The sequence below is a fragment of the Trachurus japonicus genome, chromosome 13, assembly GCF_045865225.1.
Source record: "Trachurus japonicus isolate A0001 chromosome 13, Traja_1.0".
NCBI classification, from domain to species: domain Eukaryota; kingdom Metazoa; phylum Chordata; class Actinopteri; order Carangiformes; family Carangidae; genus Trachurus; species Trachurus japonicus.
The window spans coordinates 21,808,358-21,830,133 of record NC_140919.1 but is presented as its reverse complement, the minus strand read 5'-3'; the positions used below and the strand labels follow the sequence as shown (position 1 = coordinate 21,830,133).

Here is a 21,776-nt window from a genome sequence, read left to right as displayed (position 1 = left end):
GGAGCGGCTTGCGTGCTGAGCTTGGCGCTCTGACAAAGATGAATGGCATCATTCCAAGCGAATGGTAATTTCACTTTTTGTGACAGTGCTTTAGAGCAAAAGCGACTCGGGACGCACAAAGCATTTGCAATCCCATTGAGGGCCCTTGGTACCTGCCTATCAGACACTGCACATTGTTTACCAATCATCTGATATTGATTGGTTTCAGACTAAAGTTTGAAGATGAATTAGAGTGGGAGAAGGTTAAGTCCTAACCTTGAAAGATTTAGTGTCTATTCAGCCCGCATGTAGGACTCTTCTCAGCTCACTCGGAGAATAGAGAACTTTTAAATTCAATGGGGGTGAGACACAAAACGTGTCACATTCACCAAGTGAATCCACTGGAAGAAACGCAGAAGAACACCCAAAAAGCATAATCTTTCTCCCCAGTTGATAGAAATGGTAATTGCATGTGTGGGATAATACTTTGAAGCCAAGGCCTCGGTCGGACAGACCGCCTATTTAGGTTAAAAAAGGGGCAACAAAACAGCTCCTTCTTAATGCTTTTGTTCACTTCTCCACTCTTTTAAATGTTTACTGAAAAAGAACCTTCAAATCCACTCTCCAGCTCCCGCACAATGTGGCACCTATCACTCTTGGGTGCATGGACACATTGTGTTATGTGAATCATTGATATGTAGCGATCATTCCCATGAATCATTTTGTATTTAACATTCAAATTCTCAGGAATCCGATTCTCATCCTCTTGAGATGAACAAAAACATTTTGTGAGATAAAGGACATTATTTGGTACTGTTATTTTGTTACACAACAGACTGGATTTTTATATTTACATGGGGGATATCTGCGGCGACGTCATCAGTGTGGTCAAAATGAAAGTGCCTTTTTAAAATTAAACTGTTGTGCCTCTCCTTACGCTGAAGCTCTTGGAAGTAAATGACAGCGCGCCACAGGGCACCTGGAACTCCCATTTTAACATGCTGTACAAGTGATGTTCCTACAATTTGACATTCATATTTTGACAGAGCCAAGAGCACGCTGGTACCGCAGAGTCCCCTCAGGTTGTCGGGATGTACCATCTCCCAGCGTGGGGTTGGAGCTCTAAATGGACCACTGGGCCACCCGTCACAGCTGGGCCACATCACTTAACATCCCCCTCCCATCCTCCTCCAGCCGACAACCCCTCTGGTCTGCTCCGAGGCTTTCCAGCCCACTCGACCTCTCGACACAGCGCAGAATAGGCAGAGGCAACACTAACCCCACAAGATGCCCAGGTCAGAGGTCACATTAGGAGAGTGCGAGCGCGGCTCGTGGTTTGATGGGGACAAGAGCGAGCAAACATCATCCCTGCGCTTGGGAATCAATCTGTCATCCCTTATCCATCCTAGAAAGCACAAAGGGAAAAGATGATGAAAGAAAAAGGGGAAGAGTGAGAACTTTGTTTCAGATGTAGATTACAAACAAAAGAAAACTGTTTGAGGACTTGATCGCAGAACAAAATTCACAAAACTGCTATGGATGGGTTTTGCAGCTATACGTTCCTGTATGGGCCTCTGTCAGTGGCATAGAGCTACTGCAGACAGGAAGAGGAGAGCTCATGGGTTAGAGCAGGCTGCTGTGGACTCAGGTGTGTCCGTTGTGACACAGAGACAGTCTGATGGCCTCTGTAAATCATCCAGAAACCAGTATCCACTGGGGGAAACCCAGGCAGTGGCTGAGATGGTGGCAGATGTTTCAAAACCACTGACTGAGTTTAACATCAACAACAGACTGTGTAGAGTCAGTAAATGTGGGCTGAGTTTTTCCATAAGCAAAAAAGTTCAGTTTCACATGTTTGTTAGAAATAATCCCAGGGCCAATCAAAGAAAATAACAAATTTATGTTACAAAATTTCACGTATTCAGGAATGAGTATGTCTAACCAAAAAAAAAACTGTACACGTAACACATATGCCGACACAGAAATGTACACTTTTTCTTTTACAGGCTATGATAATGTAAGCACACACACACACAGAGGCCTCAGGGCTTAGCTAACCCTCCAAGCCTGGCCGGCCCTCAGCCCTGAATGCAAGCAGCACTTAAACTTTCCCCTTTTCAAACAGGGGAGCACAAAGAGAGGACCACATCAGTGGCCTGCTGATCATCCCCACAGACGGCTGAGCGCGGACAACAGGCAGGTCCCTGGGCACGTCCCCACATAATGTCCCCCCATGTCCCCCCATGCGGCTCACACTGGGTTAGGCCAGTATACGCTGCGTATACGGCGCTCCCTCTCATGTGAGACTAGATAAATGACAATTCTCTCGAGAGCGGTAGTTAGAAGGGAGTGGGAGCAGTTGGGGCGAGGGGTGGGCTAGAGGGGCTCGGTGCTGCAGCTGTCCCACTGGCCACATCCACCCCCTGAATCCCCTAACCACCCACCACCACCACCGTCCCCCCTCCCTCACCAGCAGCAGGTTTCTCCCTACAGAGGAAAAAAAAAAAAAAAAAAAAAACACGCTTCATTACGTCCTCTCTCCCCAGAGCAGCTAGGGGCCTTTCAGTGCAGATAAGCCTCTTAGACATGAAGTAGCGCTCAGAGCAGCGTTTGAGTGACAGCAGGAAGGTTTAGCCATTCAGTGGACAATGCTCACATTCTCTGGCTTTAATCTAGAAGGCGGACAATGATCTGTTTTTTAAGGCCTCATCTCCTCTGCTTTTCCCACAGCAGTAGGTGACTGGCACAAGGAAGAGAAAAAGAGACAGAGCGGGCCGAGGGCCGGCCAGGAGAGCGCGCTGCTATCTCCCAAGGCCTCATGTTTCCTTGACAGTCAAGACCGAGGTGGGACAAGAGGGAGGGAGGGAGGGGGGGGGGTAAAGTTGATGGAAGGCAAAGCGCATCAATCACACACATACACACACATGCATGGGCACAAACAATCAGTCGGTGATGGTTGAGTGCCTCTGTGTGTTGGACAGGCAGGTGAGAGGCCTGGTGGTGACGTGGCTTAGTGTAGAGCTTTGTCATTCTTATCTGCTCTGACCACTGACATCCACCCCTCCTCGGCCATTGTGTGTGTTTCTATGATGTATTTATACAAACGCTAATGCACAGGCAACTGGGGGGGAAAAGAAGCTAGACAGTGTGAAAAGATATCCTCACAAAATCATCTGTTTTGATTGCATGATACATTGTAGCCTCTGTGACCTTCTGGGCCCTAACGTGCTTTGATGACACAAAGCATTATTAAATCAATATCACCCTTTTATGCAATTGAGAACAAGTGATTATTTTCTTCCTGGTTAAATGTGAATATAATGATAATTAAATTATTCATTTGATTTGACGCGATGACACATAGCAGCTGCTACAACCTTACGGTATAATTTCTATATTAAAAATATAGAGTTACAAATGACAACAGGTAGGCTATTTTACATCAAGTGTTTTCAATCTCAGAACAATTTTAGCTTTTATTATGCATTCATTTTTAAATAAGGCAGGATATGGACAATGTTCTAGTGCAGCTGTACATCTACTCTAAATTTGTTGCATGCATGTTTTGAACAGACTGAAAAAATAACCAGATTTCTATCCGAACAGGTCGCCAATTAGTATGCATATGCTTTCTTTTTCTTTTTTCAAGCCAAAAGAAGTGAAGGAGTAAGTAAATTTACAGGGCCAAAATGAACAAATACAAGCAGGGACGACATGGTGTCAATGTGCCAGAGAAATAGGAGGATTATTTTAGAATCACCTCACACTTCAGACTGGTTTGTTTTGCTCCACGGAAAGTATAAACATCCACACCTCATCTACAATAAACAGACACTGCGTACTACTGAGAGAGAGAGAGAAGCTAAGCTTTAGTCCCTCAAGTGGACATTTGTGTATGTGTGTGTGTGTGTGTGTGTGTGTGTGTGTGTGTGTGTGTGTGTGTGTGTGTGTGTGTGTGGACATGCGCTTGTGTGTGCGCAGAAGGTCAACACACGGAAACATGTCCTTTAAGAGACATGGCCGTAAAACCCCTTCAGTGTTTGACTTAAGTGTCAATCACTGGGCTACTTATTATTCTAATTGGATTATTACTACAGTTTAGCCTCTCTCTTCTAAACATGGCAGTGCCAGTAACTCTAGCTGGGTAACTGTGTGAGGAAAGAAAATTAAAACAGAAAGAAAAATGAGTCTTAGGAAGAGTGTATGGGTTTCTGAAATAGCACGTGGAAGTACTTTAAAGAGTATAAAACATGAACTGTGCTATATAATTTTTTAAGGGATGTGGTCACTTTTAAAACGATTTAATTGTCTAAAAATGTAAATTATAAACACCCCGCATGTTTTAAACAATTGTTTATTAAAATGTGGTAAGCTGAATTTCTATCTTTAAAAAAAAACAAAAACAAAAAACAAACAGGAGCAGTATTCAAATCACAAAAAGAAAGACTGTGCTAGACTGTGAGATGGAGAGTGGCAGCAAACACATAAAACAGCCCAGAGACATGACTGAACTTTGGCCTTCCCTAAACACCTCCATACTTGCCTGTAAAGTCCTCAATTCAGACATCCTAATACTTTCTGTCTTTTTCTTTCTTTCTTTCTTTCTTTCTTTCTTTCTTTCTTTCTTTCTTTCTTTCTTTCTTTCTTTCTTTCTTTCTTTTAAACACAGATGTTTCTGCTGCTGAAATCTTACTGAGGAATGAATAAAACAGCCTTGTTCCAGATTTGACAACCGTACATTTTTCATATTACACGGTGGGATTTTTTTTAGTTGATGTTACAGGGCGCTGGGTTAAGGATCTCAAGCCTGAATTCAGGTGAGAACACCACTAAAAATTTGAAATACGATTGTCTTCCAATCAGCGGCGAGCCGGTGTGAATGTGTGTGCAGGCTCATAAACGCAGAAGCCTACACACACACACAAAAACAGGGACACAAATCCCTAACAGCTATTCAGCATGTTCTCAGCACCTCACCCTTACTTGCCTCCCACTCTCTTACAACTTCACTCGCATTAATCTCGCACACCTCATCACAGTCCCGGCACCTCGACCCCAAAGATCTCATATCCTCCACACACCTTTACCTCCTTTCTGCGCTCAGCCACAGCTCTGAAATCCTACAACTAATAACTCCCTTGCCTGTTTTGTACCACGGGTCTTGTTAACAGTTCCTCCTGCCACTAACTGAAGGACTTCTTGTAATCGAAAATCCAAAGTTATATTTATTTTTATTTTAGTTATATACACTATTCACAAAAACAAAAAGGTAGGGATATTCAAATTCTAGGTGAAATATATGGAAAACATAAAAGATTGATACAAAAGTGATATTATATCATGACAGTGGGGCATTTAAATAGAAGTGGAGAATGGTAATTTCTTCAGAAAGGCAGTGAAGTGGACGACGGCCTTTGGCCACATGACATGTTATTGAGACATTGGCATTTTTTGTTGTGGTGTTTTGCTTTTGTTTTTAATAAATAGTTTGAGATGTGTCTCTTCCAGTCTCTGTGTCTCTGTTGCAACCTGCTGATGACACTCTAAGCTCAGTGGACACTTCCCTTTGAGAACAGCCCATTTACTATGTGAACAGCATGATGATGAGGACTGTTTAAATACAAACTGTCATTGAACCAGAACATTTAGTGTTCGATTAATGGATTAGACACTAGCCGTTATTTGTGTGGTTAATCGCCTCGTCGGAGAACAGCATGTTTTGTTATAAGTACTGAAACATTGAACAGTTGGACATGTGCATTCAAAAGTTTAGAGAAGATGAAATTTAATTCACCTGTCCAATATCCCTAATTTTCTTGAGGGGCGTATTTTTTATTTTAGCTATATATAGCTCTCCTTAAATGTGAGGTGTGCTGAGAGACTGGATATGTGACCGCTCGTGCTAAATGCTGACATAATTTGTCTTGACAAGGAGACACAGGAAAACACATGTTAACAACACACACAGTCAAGAAACAGACACAGCTGTCCAGATATTTGCAGATGATCCAGTTGACATTTGGGATTAGAAGATCTGCTTCATGCCTCAGATCTCTGTGTAAATATAGACAGAAAAGAAGCAGTGTGAAATTGGGAATGAAAGGCACAGTCAAACAGTGAGATAGACATATCAGAAGACAGACAGAGAAAGGGACAGATTGGGCAATTAGACAAACATACAGAGACAGATCATTCCATTACACAGAGAGCCTGGCATGGCGGCGACTGAGACAATGGGCCCCTTCAGCATACTACTGAGTGTTTATGTCCCCCGTCAGTCTGCATCACCAGTGTCCCTCCTGACTGCTCCCAGCTGACGTCCCCAGCACACACACACACACACACACACACACACCTCTGACCTCCCAGGCTGAACTTGAACATGCGCACACACTCCTGCTTTGCTTTCTGTCACATGTCAGCGTATCATGTCCCAAGCAGACTTGAAGTCTCTGTACTGTAAATGAGTGTGTGTGTGTGTGTCTGTGTGTTTGAGAAAAAAAAGAGAGAAAGGGTGTGTGCGTGTGCGTGTAGAGAATGAATGAATGAATTAGTGAGTGAATGAGTGAATGAATGGGCTTCTGTTGGACTGCTCCTTAATGACTTTATTTAGAGATGTTGTGTTTAACGTCAGGAAACACCAGTCATGTTTGCTGCCAGCAGCATCTGTGGTGATGGCAGCACGAGACTAGAAGGCCTTTATCCTCAGAGCTCTTTAAAAAAAAAAACACCCACCCTCCTAATCCTCCACCCCACTACCATGTCCCATATTGTAAGTGGGACATATTGATCTGGTTAACAGGTATAGAAAGGCAACTGGTGCAAATACTTTTCTTATGTCCTCCTAAAAATCACATCAGTCCTCTTCTTATCTTGCTCCTTCTATAGCCCGTGTCCCCCACTCTTCCTCCCCTCATTTCCCTCCTCCTGCTCTCTGATACCAGTGCATAAAACACACCAAAAGTTTTCACTGGAGCTGGGTAATGAGACAGACCTTTGACCTCTCCTTGATGACTTCCATACCTGTGCATGTGCAAGAATACATGCCGTTGTGTGTGTGTATGTGTGCATGTGTGTGTCTCTGCAGCTGGCGGGCTGACAGCGACATGACTAATGAGGGTCTGGGACAGAAATAATAGGTGGGAATTATAACACAAAAAGGGTACAAGCGCAAAGGAAAAGGAAGAACAAATGACAGAGCAATGGACAGGAGGATGGAAAGATAAAGGGAAGGAAACAAAGGAAGAAAGAAAACCTAAGATTTAGAGAGGGGCTTAAATAATTAGCAAAGTATAGAGCTAGAGCTGTATTTCACACTGAATCAACAAATGGAGAAAATCTGTTGAGGGCCAGGATCTTACACTGCTGACAATGCTTCGCTCAAAGGGTGAAACCAAGTTAACTTAAGACTTACTGAGGGGTTATTTACAATAGTAAACTTATTGTTATCATGGTAAATATTGGACATAGGCCAACTTTAGCAGTAACACACTCTGTTAAGATGCTTGAACCAAAGCTTTTGATTCGTCTCAGTCACCATCCAACATTCACTGCTGATGTAAACAGAGCTCAACGGCTACCGGCTTGGTTTAACAAGGAGCAGTCTACCAAATAGTTCTGAATGGTCAAACATGACTATCCCATAACTATGTCAAACAAAAAAATGAGTGGTAAAATACTAAACTACATCTGAATTAAATACAATATAAGATTTTTCATGTTTATGAGTGGTCCAAAAGATGCAACCTCGGTGAAAAGTCACAGAGGAGTTTCTTGAATCAAAAGGCTTTAGAGAGCAAGCCGATCTGAGACACTCGATCCTGCAGCGGAAACCAGACTTTGTGGAGTAGCACGACCTGGACAACACATTTGGGTGTCTGGCAACACCAGCCTAAAACTGTCACATTCAAGGTCAAGGGTCATCATGAGTAGACAGAACAGAACTTCCTAATTATACATGATAAATGTAATTACGCGCAGGAAGCATTTCTCTCCACAATTTACTGGCTTAACCCTGTCAGATGTGCCAAGCTGGCAAGGAAATTGGAGGCATAATGATGCTGAAACATCATATCTGAAATAAATGGAGTACATTCTCAAGAATTTTTGTGACAATAATAACAATTCATACAAACACAAATCAACTTTCTAGATATTTTTTTCCGTGGGACATTTTTTTTAACATGGGTAAACAGAAGCACAATAAAAGGCCAAGGGACCAGAGAGAACTTTTCCAGGCTGTGTGTTGTGATAATGATGCTATCTGGCCCAAAAGAGATCTCTTCAGTGAACTCTGTACTCCTGCTGGATCAGATCAGTGCCTTTAATGGCTGACTGCAGCCAGAGGGTCTCGACCCACTGACACAAAACATGGTGCCAAGAGAGAAGCGAGACAGATGGACAAATAGACAGATAGACATTTGGACAGACATCCTGTCTCGAACTGCAAATAGATACAACAATTAAGTCAGGTCTGGTCATTTTCATTTAGCTGACCTTCGCCCCCAACCTCCTACACATGTAAGGAGACAAATTACTACTGCAGTTGGGTTTGACCAACAACTCCAATCCAGGAGAACATGCTGTGTGAAGGCTGAGACAGCGGACATAAATCATACCTGTATTTGATCTGTGGGGCCCTGGGTTAGCTGACGATGTGACAGCTAGCATGTACCCTCTGTCTCTGAACCCCTAAGGGGCTGAAACGGGTCACTTGTTTTACAGAGCAGTTGTATTCTCAGTGATATATAAATCTGGACACAAGTGGGGTGAGGTGTGCCTTTAATGCGAGTTTGAACTATCCAAACAATTAAATAAACAAAAGTTTCTGCAATTTTCTATTGATTGGAGGAGAGGCATTTCAAACTGAAGTCAACAAAGTTGTATCAACAGCAGGACTGTGATCACTAGCTATTGAGTTAATAATCATCACAAATATTATTCAACAATTCAACACTCTACATGTATGTCTATATCTTACAGGTTAATAGTTAACACAATTATTCTAGTTATGTGTCAGGACTGGTAGTGAAACTGCAGTGTCACATTAGCTGCTATTCACAGAGAGTTAGATTACATGCATCACAACACAGACATCACCTTGGTAAATGGCTTAACTTTGGTTCAAAGCAAGGCTGTTTTTTTGTGTTACAGCGCACAGATGTAACAAATGTGGTGGATGATGTGGGGTGAAAGCCTAGCTTTGTCAGTGGTGGATTTTGCATCTACAAAGTAGTTGTCAAATCAGCTATGTTTTTGTTATATAGAGACAGAATCCTGCTGGCCCTATGGATTCCTGACTCTACTTTTTTTTTTCTTTCTTTCTTTTTTTTTTTTTTTACCAGAAAGCATCGTGCCTCAGTTAAACAAAGTTTTCCTGTTTTCATTGGATGTCATCTTACCAGTGCTCATGTCAGCCTGCTAATGTTTTATGCAGTATATGTATATTCAATGTCAAGGGCATACAATCTCATTCACTGTGCAGAGTGCCACTTAAGTCGCATGCACTGTGCATACATACAACAATGCTTAGTCCACAAAAACATTACCAAAATTACATAGCATCATTCTCTGGTGTCTCTCCTAAGGGAGATTACTATGTTACATCAGGAAGTGCCCTTCAAAGTTTCCACGATTGTAATTGTACGGTTTCACTCCAGACTTTGTTTTCTGCCTTTCAGAGGCAGTTTTAAAACCCTAGAGGTGGCTGGTCTCCAGTGCTAGGCCAAATCAGAATTACATTAACACCCAAAGAGCATTTCATCAGAGACAGCAGGGCCCCGTGGTCCAGGACACCTGTAATAGAGTTTCCCCTTTCACAGACACAAAAACATTTTAACTCCTTTTGTATGGAAGGTTTACATGCTCCCTGTCTGCACGGAAATATGCTGCTGCAACTGATCAAATCAAGCCAAACAAATTGCATTTGCCGAGAGCAGGATCAAATGCTAGCGCCCACAACAAACATATTAGCAGCCTGATCCACACCAAATACCTTTGGCATAGTGGTAGTATTGGATTAACAAAGTAACATCGAATAAGAGAAGAGGATGTGTAGAAATCCAAACTGACTCCTTTCCTCTGTGCTCCCTTGTTCCTCTGCTTCTCTGTGCATGAATTACCATGATCACATGCAAGTGAGGAAATAGATGTGGGGAAAACACTTACATGCTAAGAGATGTATTGGATTACTGTGAATTCAGCTGAAGTGATGCTGCATGCCAATCCCAACACTGAAGTACATGCTAAGTTAGAATGAACAGATACAATTAATCTTCTAAATTACCACACCCTTGGACAACAGACAATTTGTTAAGACTTTCTCAAGTTCATCTAAAAAAAATGACCTTAGACCGAGTCAACACTTATGTCTATTATTCTCACTACGGAATACATGAAAACTATCAAATTCAAACATTTGATAATGGGAAAAGGAGATATTTTTCCTGTTTGTTATTAAAATAAACAGAGACAGAGATGTCTGGGATGAACTGGTGTGTGAAACTCAGGGGAGAGAGTGAGAAAGTGAAAGAGTATGGGAGAGAGAGACAGAGAGAGACTAAGGGGCTTGACCGTCTGACAGACAGGCCGGCAGATGGACAGGAACTTGGCATTAGGGAATATGATTCTGCCAGAGAGTGATCCATAAAGACTGGAGGAGGTCGAAGGGCACCCTCTCTATAATGACTCATCATCACTCAGTGGTGTCCACACTGGGATGCTCTCTCTCTCTCTCTCTCTGTGCAAGTGTGTGTGTGTGTGTGTGTGTGTGTGTGTGTCTGTGTGAGAATATGCGTCTGGAAGAGAGGCCAGTGGATTTGCTGAGAGATAGCGCAGGATAAACGACCAGCTCTGCTATTCTAGGCCTCTGGGGAGAGAAGAGAGATCTCCCTGTTGTTTTATCCGAGCCCTGGCCAAATAATGTCACCCACAATGTCAATTAATCCCCTCGTCAACATTCTTATAAAAAAAAAGAAGAAGAAAAAAAAAGTTGGCAAAAAAAAACATGGGTGAGGAGGTGAAAATGACATTTGCTGGGTAATGAAATATGATAAATGTCGTAAAGCACGTGGAATTCCTTCTGTTAGAAGGAGCTCATGTTTGACTTCTCGGAGCTGGGTAAACACCACTGGACGGACCCTGCCATGGCAGCTGTTCCCGTGGTAACGTGGTGGGCAGCGGAGGCGGAGCCACATGGGAGTTGTGGCGTTTTCATGAACTGATTTTTTTTAATTCACAGCCAGTCATTACTTTTACCACAGCACAGCCCGAACTGACCACTAAAAGGGCGGCACAGACTGCCAACACCTTGTATATGGAATTCATAAAACAATGGTTCACACTAAATTCCCCTGCTGCATTCTCAATCAAGCTGCTCAGGCAATGACTGTGTCTGTGGCGCATTTATGTGCGCACGTGCAAGGGGCCATATTTTTTTTGTTGTGCAGCATCGGATGAATATCTCCATTCCTTGGCGGCTGACAGCCTGTTTGTCATCCATTCCACAACCAAGAACTGACCTTCTGCAGCATACCTGCCTTCATCCTGCCATACCTCTCCTCTCCTCTCCTCTCCCGTCATCCTCACATCTTCATTCCCTCTCTCACCCCCTTATCTCTTTCAACCCAACCTCCCTCCACTTCTCTTCTCACTTTTTGCTCTCTCCTCCTCTACTGCCTTTTGTCATTGATCGCTGATGCGATTGGCTGCCTCCGTGCTCAGTAATGACCTGCCCTGGTAACCAGGCGGCTGCTCTGCTCAGCCTCCTCGTAGATTGAACTGTCAGATGGCAGCGATTAATGGCTGGGCAGAGAGACACAGGCTCACACCTGCAATGTCCCGCGCTGCACGGTCCTGCCAGTCCTCTGTCCCATCTCAGCTCACCCTACACAGGTATCTGAGTACGCTGTGCCCACATATCTGGCTGGGACAGGTAAATGTTCAAATGTGCGTGTGTTTATGCTGCATATAATTCTTTACTTTCATAAATGCATTCTACCCTGCTGCAGTGATGGTGGGAGGCTGTGTCAGTGGGAAAAGAAAAGATAAAGTCATGTACAGAGGTCAATATTTTGCCAACTCAGAAAAATAACTGATCCTACCACAATTTGCTCCACCATTTAAATGACAGCATATGATCACTATTTGTCTGCAGTGCTATAACTTTGTTGCCCCCTGCTCCTCTTTATTACTATATTAGTTATGATTGCACCCATAATCATTCACTTATTCTACTGTTCGCACTTGAGTCACTCCATGCAGGAGAATCAGAATAAGTGCCTAAAACGCTAACATATGTTATTTCCGCGATCAGAGATGAGTGGGGTGTTTGGTCTGGTCTCGCTCTGTCTGTCTGTTGGAGCTGAGCGCTGCAGGCCCACGCGGCTGTCCCGTGTTGTACTTGGCTGGCCGTCTGCTAACTGTCAGCGCAGTATCTCCTTACACTGATGAATGGGAAGTTTCCAGACCTTTCCCAAAGCTTTCATTCCCTTGTTCCAACGCTTCATCCAGAGGAATGGCCGAGAAAACATGGTCTCCTCCGCCTGCCCACCAGCCTCCCACAAGGGGAGCGCCAACTTGGAGTCGGGCATGGAGGCTAAATTTAAAACGCTCCCTCCAAAAAGGGGGAGAAAGAGAGATGGAGTAAGGGAAGGAGAGAGGGGGCGGGGGGAGATACAGCACAAGAGAAATGGTAGACAAAACAGAATAGAAGAAAGACAAACCAGAAACACAAGAAATGTGGTGGGTCAGAAAGAAAAAGAAACTGAAAGAGGAAAACAACAGAAGATAGACAGGAGATGGAGAGAGCATAATCCTCTGAACAGTGAACATGTGAATATCAGGCCAGTAGGGGTTTGGCGTAGTGTGTGAAACGGAGATAAAATCGATTAGCTTGTCCACTGACCCATTGAGCAGTGGGGCCCCCCATTGCCCTAGTCCTGCCACAGCCCTGACAGAGACATCCAGGCCCAGGGGTCTCTAGGGGTCCCTTCTGGACACTGAGGTGAACAAAGTGGTGCCCTCCTGTCAAACTAAAGCCCTCAAGCAACAGCAGAACAACAAACCATGCTGCAATGCTTCATTGCCCCCTGATTCCACAGGAGACAGAAAAGATGTAGTGTGGGCTGCTGAAAGAGGACACTGTGTGGAAGAGCTGCTGCTCCACATACACAAGTACTGTACAGTACTCACTCAAGTTTTGTGAGTATCTATACTAGGGCTGTCAAAGTTAACGCGTTAATACATGCGATTGATCTGGAAACAATAACACATTTAAAAACATTAACACAGGGCGGTGCGTGGCGCAGTGGTTAAAGCGGCCGCCCCATGTAGAGGCTACAGTCCTCACCGCAGGCGGCCCCGGTTCGAATCCTGCGTCGGGCAGCCCTTTCCTGCATGTCATTCCCCTCTCTCTGTTTCCCCCTTTCCTGTCTATCTATACTATGTGCTATCAAATAAAGGCAAAAGGGCCAAAAAATATATACTTTAAAAACATTAACACGTGACTAAGGTAGAGCCTGTCTGTGTCTGTGTCTGTGTCGTCACTTGGTTTATCACCCATCCGTTGAAATATGGTCCCGTATTTGATGACGCCCCGTTTTGAATCAACACAGGACGAGGTTTGTTCCGTATTTCTGTCCTGAATGCAGCATCATCCCACCTGCGCTCTGTGAAGACCCGTCCCACTCTGACCGTGATCATTCTAAACTCGATGCCGTGGCTGCTTTGATTACAGAGTCGGTGTTCATGACTATCAGACTAGATGTAAATTATGTCGGCAAGTGTTTCCTGTGCCAAAGTCAAAGTCAAAAGTCAAAGTCAAAGGATCTTTATTGTCCCAAGACAGGGAAAACGGGTTTGCAGTCAGGAAGACACGCACAGAGACATTAAAACACCGTGCCGGAAGGTGGTCTGTCAAATGTACGGAAGCTTCAGGAGGATAAGCTTCTCCATTCATGACGAAGCCTGTGATGTGATTTATAGGCATTTGTTTCATACACTAATCAAAATATATTGCTGATGTGAAAAAAAATCAACAACTATTATGTGTTCACCAATCTGTAAAATTGCATCCTTATATTCTAACGGATTAACTCTAGGTAGGCTACATCCTCCAATGATATATAAGGAAGAATAGAAGGAAATACAAGTAAAAATGTTTAGTATTTTAATCGTGATTTATCACAGAGTATTATTGTGATTAATTGAGTTAATTCTTTTAATCGTTTGACAGCTCTAACATATTAGAAGCTACGTTCAAGCTGTTAGATATGGAAGACACAAAATGCTTCACAGAGAAGCATTTTCACCACTCAATACTGCTTGTCATTTAAGTAAAAACACATCAGAAATACCATCAACATTATCGAAATAATGACTAATAAGTTGTCCCGTATTTCTTAGAAAATTCTAAAAGCACTGGCCTGACAAACTTCCACCTGTTGACAGGCCCTGAAATCTCTCCCTATCGTTTTATCGCCTTGTTTTCCTCACATTATTTCCTCAGTCATATCACTGGGTGAGGAGCACCTCTTTGATTCCTGGCTCATTGTAGTGTATCTGACCCTGGAGGTCACAGAGTGGAAAGAAGTGGATGTGTCACCACTAAGCTCTTCTCCGTGTTAGAATAATATTTCTATGGTGCTTTTAGGATGCTAACGCTAATCAAAACAGGACATCCTGAGGAGGGCCGTGCTCTCTCTTCCCTGGCCCCCGCTCACCGACCACTTTATGTTTTTGTGTTTGTGGAGGAGCGACAATCCCAGGAAGCCGCGAGAAGGGTTCATCAAAGCTCTGAGCGGGGGGCCCCGGCTGCAGGTTCACTGGAATGCAGCGTGGAAAGGAATCTCTACTGTCCTATTGTTCCCTTGTTTCCTCGGTCTCATCACACGCCGGCATGTCCAGTTCACTTACAGGTAAGCAGCGCTAATCAACCCAGCATTCCTTTCCACAGCCGCATTCTTTCCTTTGCTGCGACCCTGACTGACCAACAACACTTGTGCACACGCAGAAGGTGCACAGCTTATGCAGTCAAACGCATACATAAAGGGGAAGTCATCAAGACAGATCTCTACGGACAGGGACGTGGTGTTTCCTTTTCTCAGACACTGGGATTGGGAGTGGGACAGAGAGATGAACATTGATAGTGCATGCCTCTCAAATGACGAATAGATGATCCACCCGCTAACCGAGTCCAGGGAACTGGCAACAAAATAAGAATATTTGGTTAATATAGCATGAAAAATTTCAGCAAGCTTATTCTATTAGGGAATTATCAGTAAAAATGTTTCACAAACGATAGGAGTGCTGTGATAACTGCTGCCCAAAGAATACAACATGGGTTTATCTGAATCTTTAAAGTGCAGCAGTACTCTCGTTATGAAAATCTTGCCTAGAATTTCATGACTTTTTGTCTCTGTCCCATTGTCCAACTTCAACAGAGGCAAGACATATGCTATCAGATCCAATCAGGTGAATGAGGTGCAGCACAAACTTCATCAGGAAGGCCCCGTTCTGAACACATCTCCTCCCCCTCATCTCTCCCACCTTGTGGGGGTGAGAGGTCACCATTTAATGAGCTTCGGACTGGTGGGGGTGGGGGAAATACGCACAGCACAAAAAACATAAAATGTACCTGCAAATAAATCTGCCCTGTCCTCTCCTACCTCATCTGCTACAGATGGGCATTACCTGTGTTACCCTGTTTTTGCCACTGTTAATCAGAAATGACCATGCCTCCCTCCCTCTCTCAGTCCTTCCATCCCTTGGGCTCCACCCAGGGAGATCCCCGAGCTGTGCTGGAACACGCTGTTATCACCACATTCACAAAGCGATTGTTGGGTAATTCCTGTTTATAGCAATGTGCTCCCTCCAGTGTGTAAGAGTGAAAAAAAAACACTGTTCTCATTGTCAACCCTCCAGGAGAGTGATTACAAAGCAAGGTTCACAAGCAAACAACCATGCCACTTTAACATACCTGCCAGTATAAAACATATCATTAATGAATGGAATTGATAAATTCTGGAGACGCTTGGGGGGGTAGATAGTTAAAAAGTTAAAGGATCACACATCAGCCTGTAAACTGACATGCAAAAAGTCTGGAGTAAAGTGTAGCACACAGAGATTGGCAGCCAGCATGACGTCACATCAAGCCTCTTGTTTAGTCTTCCATTCCATAAAAGCACTCAACAATGTAGTAAAGTGACTTCGGGTAGTTAGCTGATGTGAGACATGAGGCCAGAGTGTCGGGCCCTGTTTCTACCACCTGCTCCAGGTAATTGATTGGTGTATAAAATGATTGAGTTTCTTTAATTAGCTAACAGACATCTCCTCTCAAAGCATGCCAAGGAATGCTAACTTCACACTGCCTCATTAATAGCCCGGGCAAACCGCACCATCAGCAATCTGTTGACATTATAACTCCTCGGACATCATAACGACACACAAATCAGTTTGATGTCTGGGTAAACTTTTCAACTCAGCAAAATGCCATTTATCTCAGACCAATTTGTGATGAGAAAATGGCGGCACGTCACCCGCTTTGACAACCGCCGCGCCGTACTTGCATACCGCAGAGCGCCTTTGTTTTGTGCATATGCACTAAAACTCACACGTACACATTCTCAGCCCGACCAAATAAGCACATACACATGCTCAGCTCCCTTTCTAGCAAACACACACACACACTCTCACAAGCACAATCTATAAAAATATGCTTAGCTTGGGACTGCTCTGTTGATAATGACCTCAGCCTTGGCACCGTACTGGGCCAGACCAGACTGCCGACAGACAGGAGGCTTTTGTGTGGACTCCCTATCTCTAACTCCATGACCTTTAGGGGGGAGAAGAAAGCAGAAATGCCTTTTTTTATTTAGAAGGGGTAAGGCTCTCTCATTGTTCTGTGTTGGTACGGTTTCCCTGTGGTAAACACACAGCGGTTCCCAGGCTTGACATGTTGCTGCACACCCTCCCTTCCACCCTCCCTCCCTCCATCCATCGCTTGGTGTTCCCACACTGCCCTGTCTGGGTCGCTGCACCACACCACCACCACTGCCCCCCTCCCAACAACAACAACACACACGTACACACACACACCATCATCAACACACAAGCACTATCGTATTGTCTATAAGTGCAACACTCATTTTTTCACCTGCCACCTGAGTAGTATTCAAAACTAAAACTAAAGTGTGCTCTTTTGCAATATGAAATTCTTTACATACGTGATGGACCAAGATGGAGGAGAGCAGAGAGGGCAGCTGGGAAAGAGGGCAACAGAGACGAGAGGGAAGCCACTGAGGCAGGGCCACTCTGTCAGGGTCTGAGAGGGGACCCATGACGGGGCCTGGAAGCTCCCTAGTTGCTTGGAACAGGGGCCATCCTTCAAGCGGGTGACAACAGTGCATAAACAAACCACTAACCTCGTCAGCTCTGTGTTTACAGCCCTGAGACTGAGTCCTGGACGACTCATTAACATCAGAGACCTTCCCAAAGAGCCATTTTCTGAGACATGGAGGGAGAGAGAGGGAGAGACAGACAGACAAACAGAGAGAGAGAGAGAGAGAGAGAGAGAGAGAGAGAGAGAGAGACCCTTCTCCCGACGTAAGAGATGAGGAGAGTGGACGACATGTCAGACAGATGGGGGCGTTGATAGATGAGAGGGCCTAGGTCAGAGTCAACCTGCCCCCGCCACCCAAAACCCAACACACACACACAAAGGCTGTATGTGTGTCTCTGAAGATGCATATGCTTCACACCTGGTTAGACGAGGATTCTGCAACTTTTCTATCATGAGCTATTATTATGATACACAGTGTGTTAATGAATGTGCTTGGTCACATTTACTGCTCTGTGGATAGATCAAATTCTTGTTACACAGCCATGACACATGAAAAGTGGAAAATCTACAGGTACTGACAGAAGCCATCTTCCACCTATTCACACAACAAGCATTTGTGTCAACAATGGAAGTGCTGGTCCTTCAAGTTTAAGTGAGCATTGCACCTAAAACAAACAACAAAGAAATTCAAAAAAAGTTATAAGCAAGTTATTGAATTTTGCACTGAGGCCTTAAGAATAAATAACAAAAATGTTTTAAATAACTTGTTACCCTGTACAGTATTTCTGTTGAAATTCAAAACACCAACTATTTTAAACTCTTACTAAAATACTCGATGCAAACAACAATAACAAAGCCAAGTGAACAGAGAGGAGTCACCTCGGTCGTGGGCCTCAATGATTCTTGACCCACTACTAAGGGAGAAATGGGACATTTGTATACGGAGCTTGGCACCAAGCAGAGCGCAGGCAAAGAGCTCCGCTCCGGGACAACAAGGGCTGTTTAATGGGGTCTCTATTTCACTTTCCTCGCGCCGGCCCGCTCCTTCTCACCTTTTAAATGGGCCGATCTATTAACCGTTTTAATGAGCTCAGCCAGACAAACGCGAGATGCATGGCCCATTGCACAATGTGGGGAGGACGGACGCACTTCTCAGCTCCGGAGAGGAGAGGAGAGGAGAGGAGAGGCGCTGACGGACAGCGAGACCCCGAGGCGCGCGAGGCCTGCCTCTCTCTCTTCCTCGCTCACACGCACATAAACACAAACACACACGCGCACGGCTTCTCGCGCGCCAATCAGGGGTGTCAATTTGAAAGATAATGCATCCAAACCGTGACAGCCGATAACTCCTTGGCTCTGAGACAGGCGGATCAGTGAGTGATGACTGACAAAATATCGTGGTGAATGTGAAAAATGATTGTCAAATGCACAAGTCTGGGCCTTGGGAAACAAACTGGATTTGAATGCTCCAGAGCGACTTGTTAGGTTTACAGATTTTTTTTTTTTTTTAATGGAACTTTTCCTTTAAGTCTGGACTATATTTTTTCCCTGAATTAAGATTTACATACTAGATGTCTGCAAATCATAGTATGATTAAGTGGGCTGTGTCAGATTAATCGTTATTGAAATTATTCCAAACAAATTATCAAAGCCCTCTGAACATATTATAATCAGAAAAGGTTTTTATTGAGACACAAGTATGCTAAGTGGATCTTTAATTAGGCCTGCACCAAGTTTGGATCATCAAAGCCCTCCTCCTCCATCCTTTCGGAGCCCACAATCCACCGCGGGGTGCAGTCTGCGCGCCTTGGCTGGACTTGGTTGGGGAGCTAAACTGAGCTTTGTGGCGCACCGCATTACATCTGGACGTGCGGGCTAATCAGTTAGCCTCCATCAATCACTCTTACGTTTACCACCTCTCCATCACCTCCTCTATTACACCACCCACCCCCCTCTTTTTTTTTTTTTTTTAATCACACGACTGTTTCTGCAAGGAGGCCCCTACATGCTCGTTTTAACACGACTTCTCCGGACAGGCGGGAGGCACACACTGAACGCATTTACCAGCAGGGCCCATATGAGGGGTCTGGGAATTTAAATATTCACTGTTGACACTGTGCAGACCTGGCTGAGGGCCAGAGCGGGCCCGCTCCTCCGGGGACCCAGAACACTCCCCTATTCTGACTGACGAGGAAGAAATCTTCCTCCTCCATCTGAAGAATAATAATCTTTAAATACACAATGCATAATAGACTATACCTCCTCTATTCTTTGAATGACTTGAAAATATGGAGAAAAGTTGATGCAGTTGCTGCTTGTTCTGTGGGTTCCATTTAAAAAAAAACTCTATACTCTAAAACAAAGTGTTGTGATTCACTGTACAGAGACCTGGAGGGCCTACACAGAAAAACAAGCGTTTTTCCTGTTGTTGTTGTTGTTGTTGTTGCTTCTGCTGCTGCTGCTGCTGATGATGGTGGTGACTGTGTGTGTATGTGTGTGTCTGCGTGTGTCTGCGTGTACCTTTGAGCTAATTTCATATCATATTTTCTAAACACTCGAGAAAATCACAATAAAGTATTTATGCAAATAACAATTCTTACAAAGATTAAAACATCCATGTTGCCCGTATGGTTTTGACATATCTGCATGTCATTTCGTCCAAAAGGAGGAAAGAAAAAAAAATCAGTAGATTCATGGTTTGAATTTTACAGTCAGCACGTCAATAGTTAAAAGTCAGCGTTAAGAGTCAAAACTCAAATGAGAGACTTTTTGCACCACACTCATTGAAAATGTATCTATTACGAGCTCGATTGAAGCAGCTTTAGAAAAACACAATATAATTCTTGATTATTTATTGCAGCAAATCAATGGATGAATAGCCATATCAATCATCTGCTTGCATACATTCACGTTGATTGCGTCCAAGTAATTAAATCGATTTAATGAAGAGTGTTTCTATATTATACTTAATTTAATCAAAAGCATTGAGTATTTGAAGTTATTATTTCCATCCAAAATGAATTTTGCATTAAACAGAGAGAAGCTGCGTCCTGCAATAATCAAACGACATGAAGCCTGAAATATATAAACAGTAACATTGGAGCATAAATAGGCTAGAATTAAAACATCGATGTCTGAATTTCTTGTTTTTTTTCTGTATGGCATATGATCGATCAACACAGATTATACATTAATAAGAGCTCGAAATGAACTGCATGACTCACATACACAAACAGAGTTACAAAACAAGATCCCCTCCACTCACACATTTACCATGCCTGTCTAAGTCCTCGCTTTCTCCTTGTTTCTCTCCAACAATCTGATTTTTTTCCCCCTTCAAGTTGCTCCGGCGCAAGCTGAGGAGACCAGCAGCTCGCTGCAGCCGTGTGCACCAACAGCATTACAACTGCCGATGCACAGGACATGGGATTTTACCCTACAATACACTACAGCGCCCACTACATGCAACGAGCAATTCCAATACAGGAGCGGACGCCCTGCAGAAAGTTGCTCCATCGCTCCCTCAACTTTTACAGTTTACACTCCTCTTGTGACAGCGGTGATTTTTTTCCCCTCTCTCTCTCTTCGCAACAATATCATTATTCTGTTGCTTCTAACGGGTCAGAGTGAGGATTTTGGTTTTCTGGAGGAAACGAAATCGTTAACAGAAACTCTGAGTAGACGCAGTGATAACAGCGACAGTATATAGGTAGATATAAGATGGCATGTTTCAAAAGGGAAAAAAAAGAAAGGGATGTTGCACCTACTCGTGGCCAGTTTCCGTGCCCTGCCTTTGGACCTCATGGTGCCAGTCTCTCGGCGTGGGTTTGTTTGGATTTTTTCTTGGATCTTTTTTCCTCCTTTTTGTTTTTTCTCTGTCCTTTTTCTCTGGGTTTCTCAATCCAAACGCGCTATCTCTGCAGCATTGTCAGTCTGGACACCTTCGCACATGCGCACAGACTCGAGATCTGCCGGCAGCAAGTGCCAGAAAAAGTTTGGGAAGATTTATCACTTTGATATTAACCTGATCCGGTCAAGATGGGTGAATCGCCCGACATCTCCTTTCGTGTCAACTTTTCTAAAGGGGGTCGCTGAGTGAGAAAGCGGGGCACACTGCAAAAAATGTCCAACGATTGCAGCCTCCAAAGATCCAAGTCGTGTGTTCTTGTTTACTTAACGCGTGAGAAAACTTTGTAATAGAGATGCCTCCAGTGCAGCTTTTGACTTGATCATCTGGTAACAAAAGTCATATATGTTCTTTTTTTCTTCTAAAAGGGACAAAATAAACACAACTTAATAACAAAAGAATGTCACTTTTCTTACGCAATATACGTTTCTTTCTTTTCTTTTTCTTTTTTTAAGGAAAATATAAAAACTTTATGAGTCTGAGCACTAAATGCAAATCTTTGTCAAGTTGGATATTTTTTGCAGTGCAACCAGCACCCCGGATCTACAGAGT

The 21,776-nt window shown here is 43.7% G+C and overlaps 1 protein-coding gene across 15 annotated transcripts in view; it reads right to left on the bottom strand.

The window, feature by feature from the left end:
- The window catches only part of mecom (MDS1 and EVI1 complex locus), a 135,662-nt gene extending 114,205 nt beyond the window's left edge, over positions 1-21,457 (bottom strand). For 9 of the 15 annotated variants that reach the window (XM_085795342.1, XM_085795344.1, XM_085795348.1 and 6 more), the window contains exon 1: positions 21,085-21,342. In XM_085795342.1, the coding sequence (XP_085651468.1) occupies positions 21,085-21,121 (37 nt within the window). In that variant the 5' untranslated portion in view covers positions 21,122-21,342. Of the gene's footprint in view, positions 1-21,084 lie in introns of all 15 variants that reach the window. The other 6 variants (XM_085795340.1, XM_085795345.1, XM_085795336.1 and 3 more) reach the window with 6 other exon arrangements.
- Between the last annotated feature and the right edge of the window lie 319 nt (positions 21,458-21,776).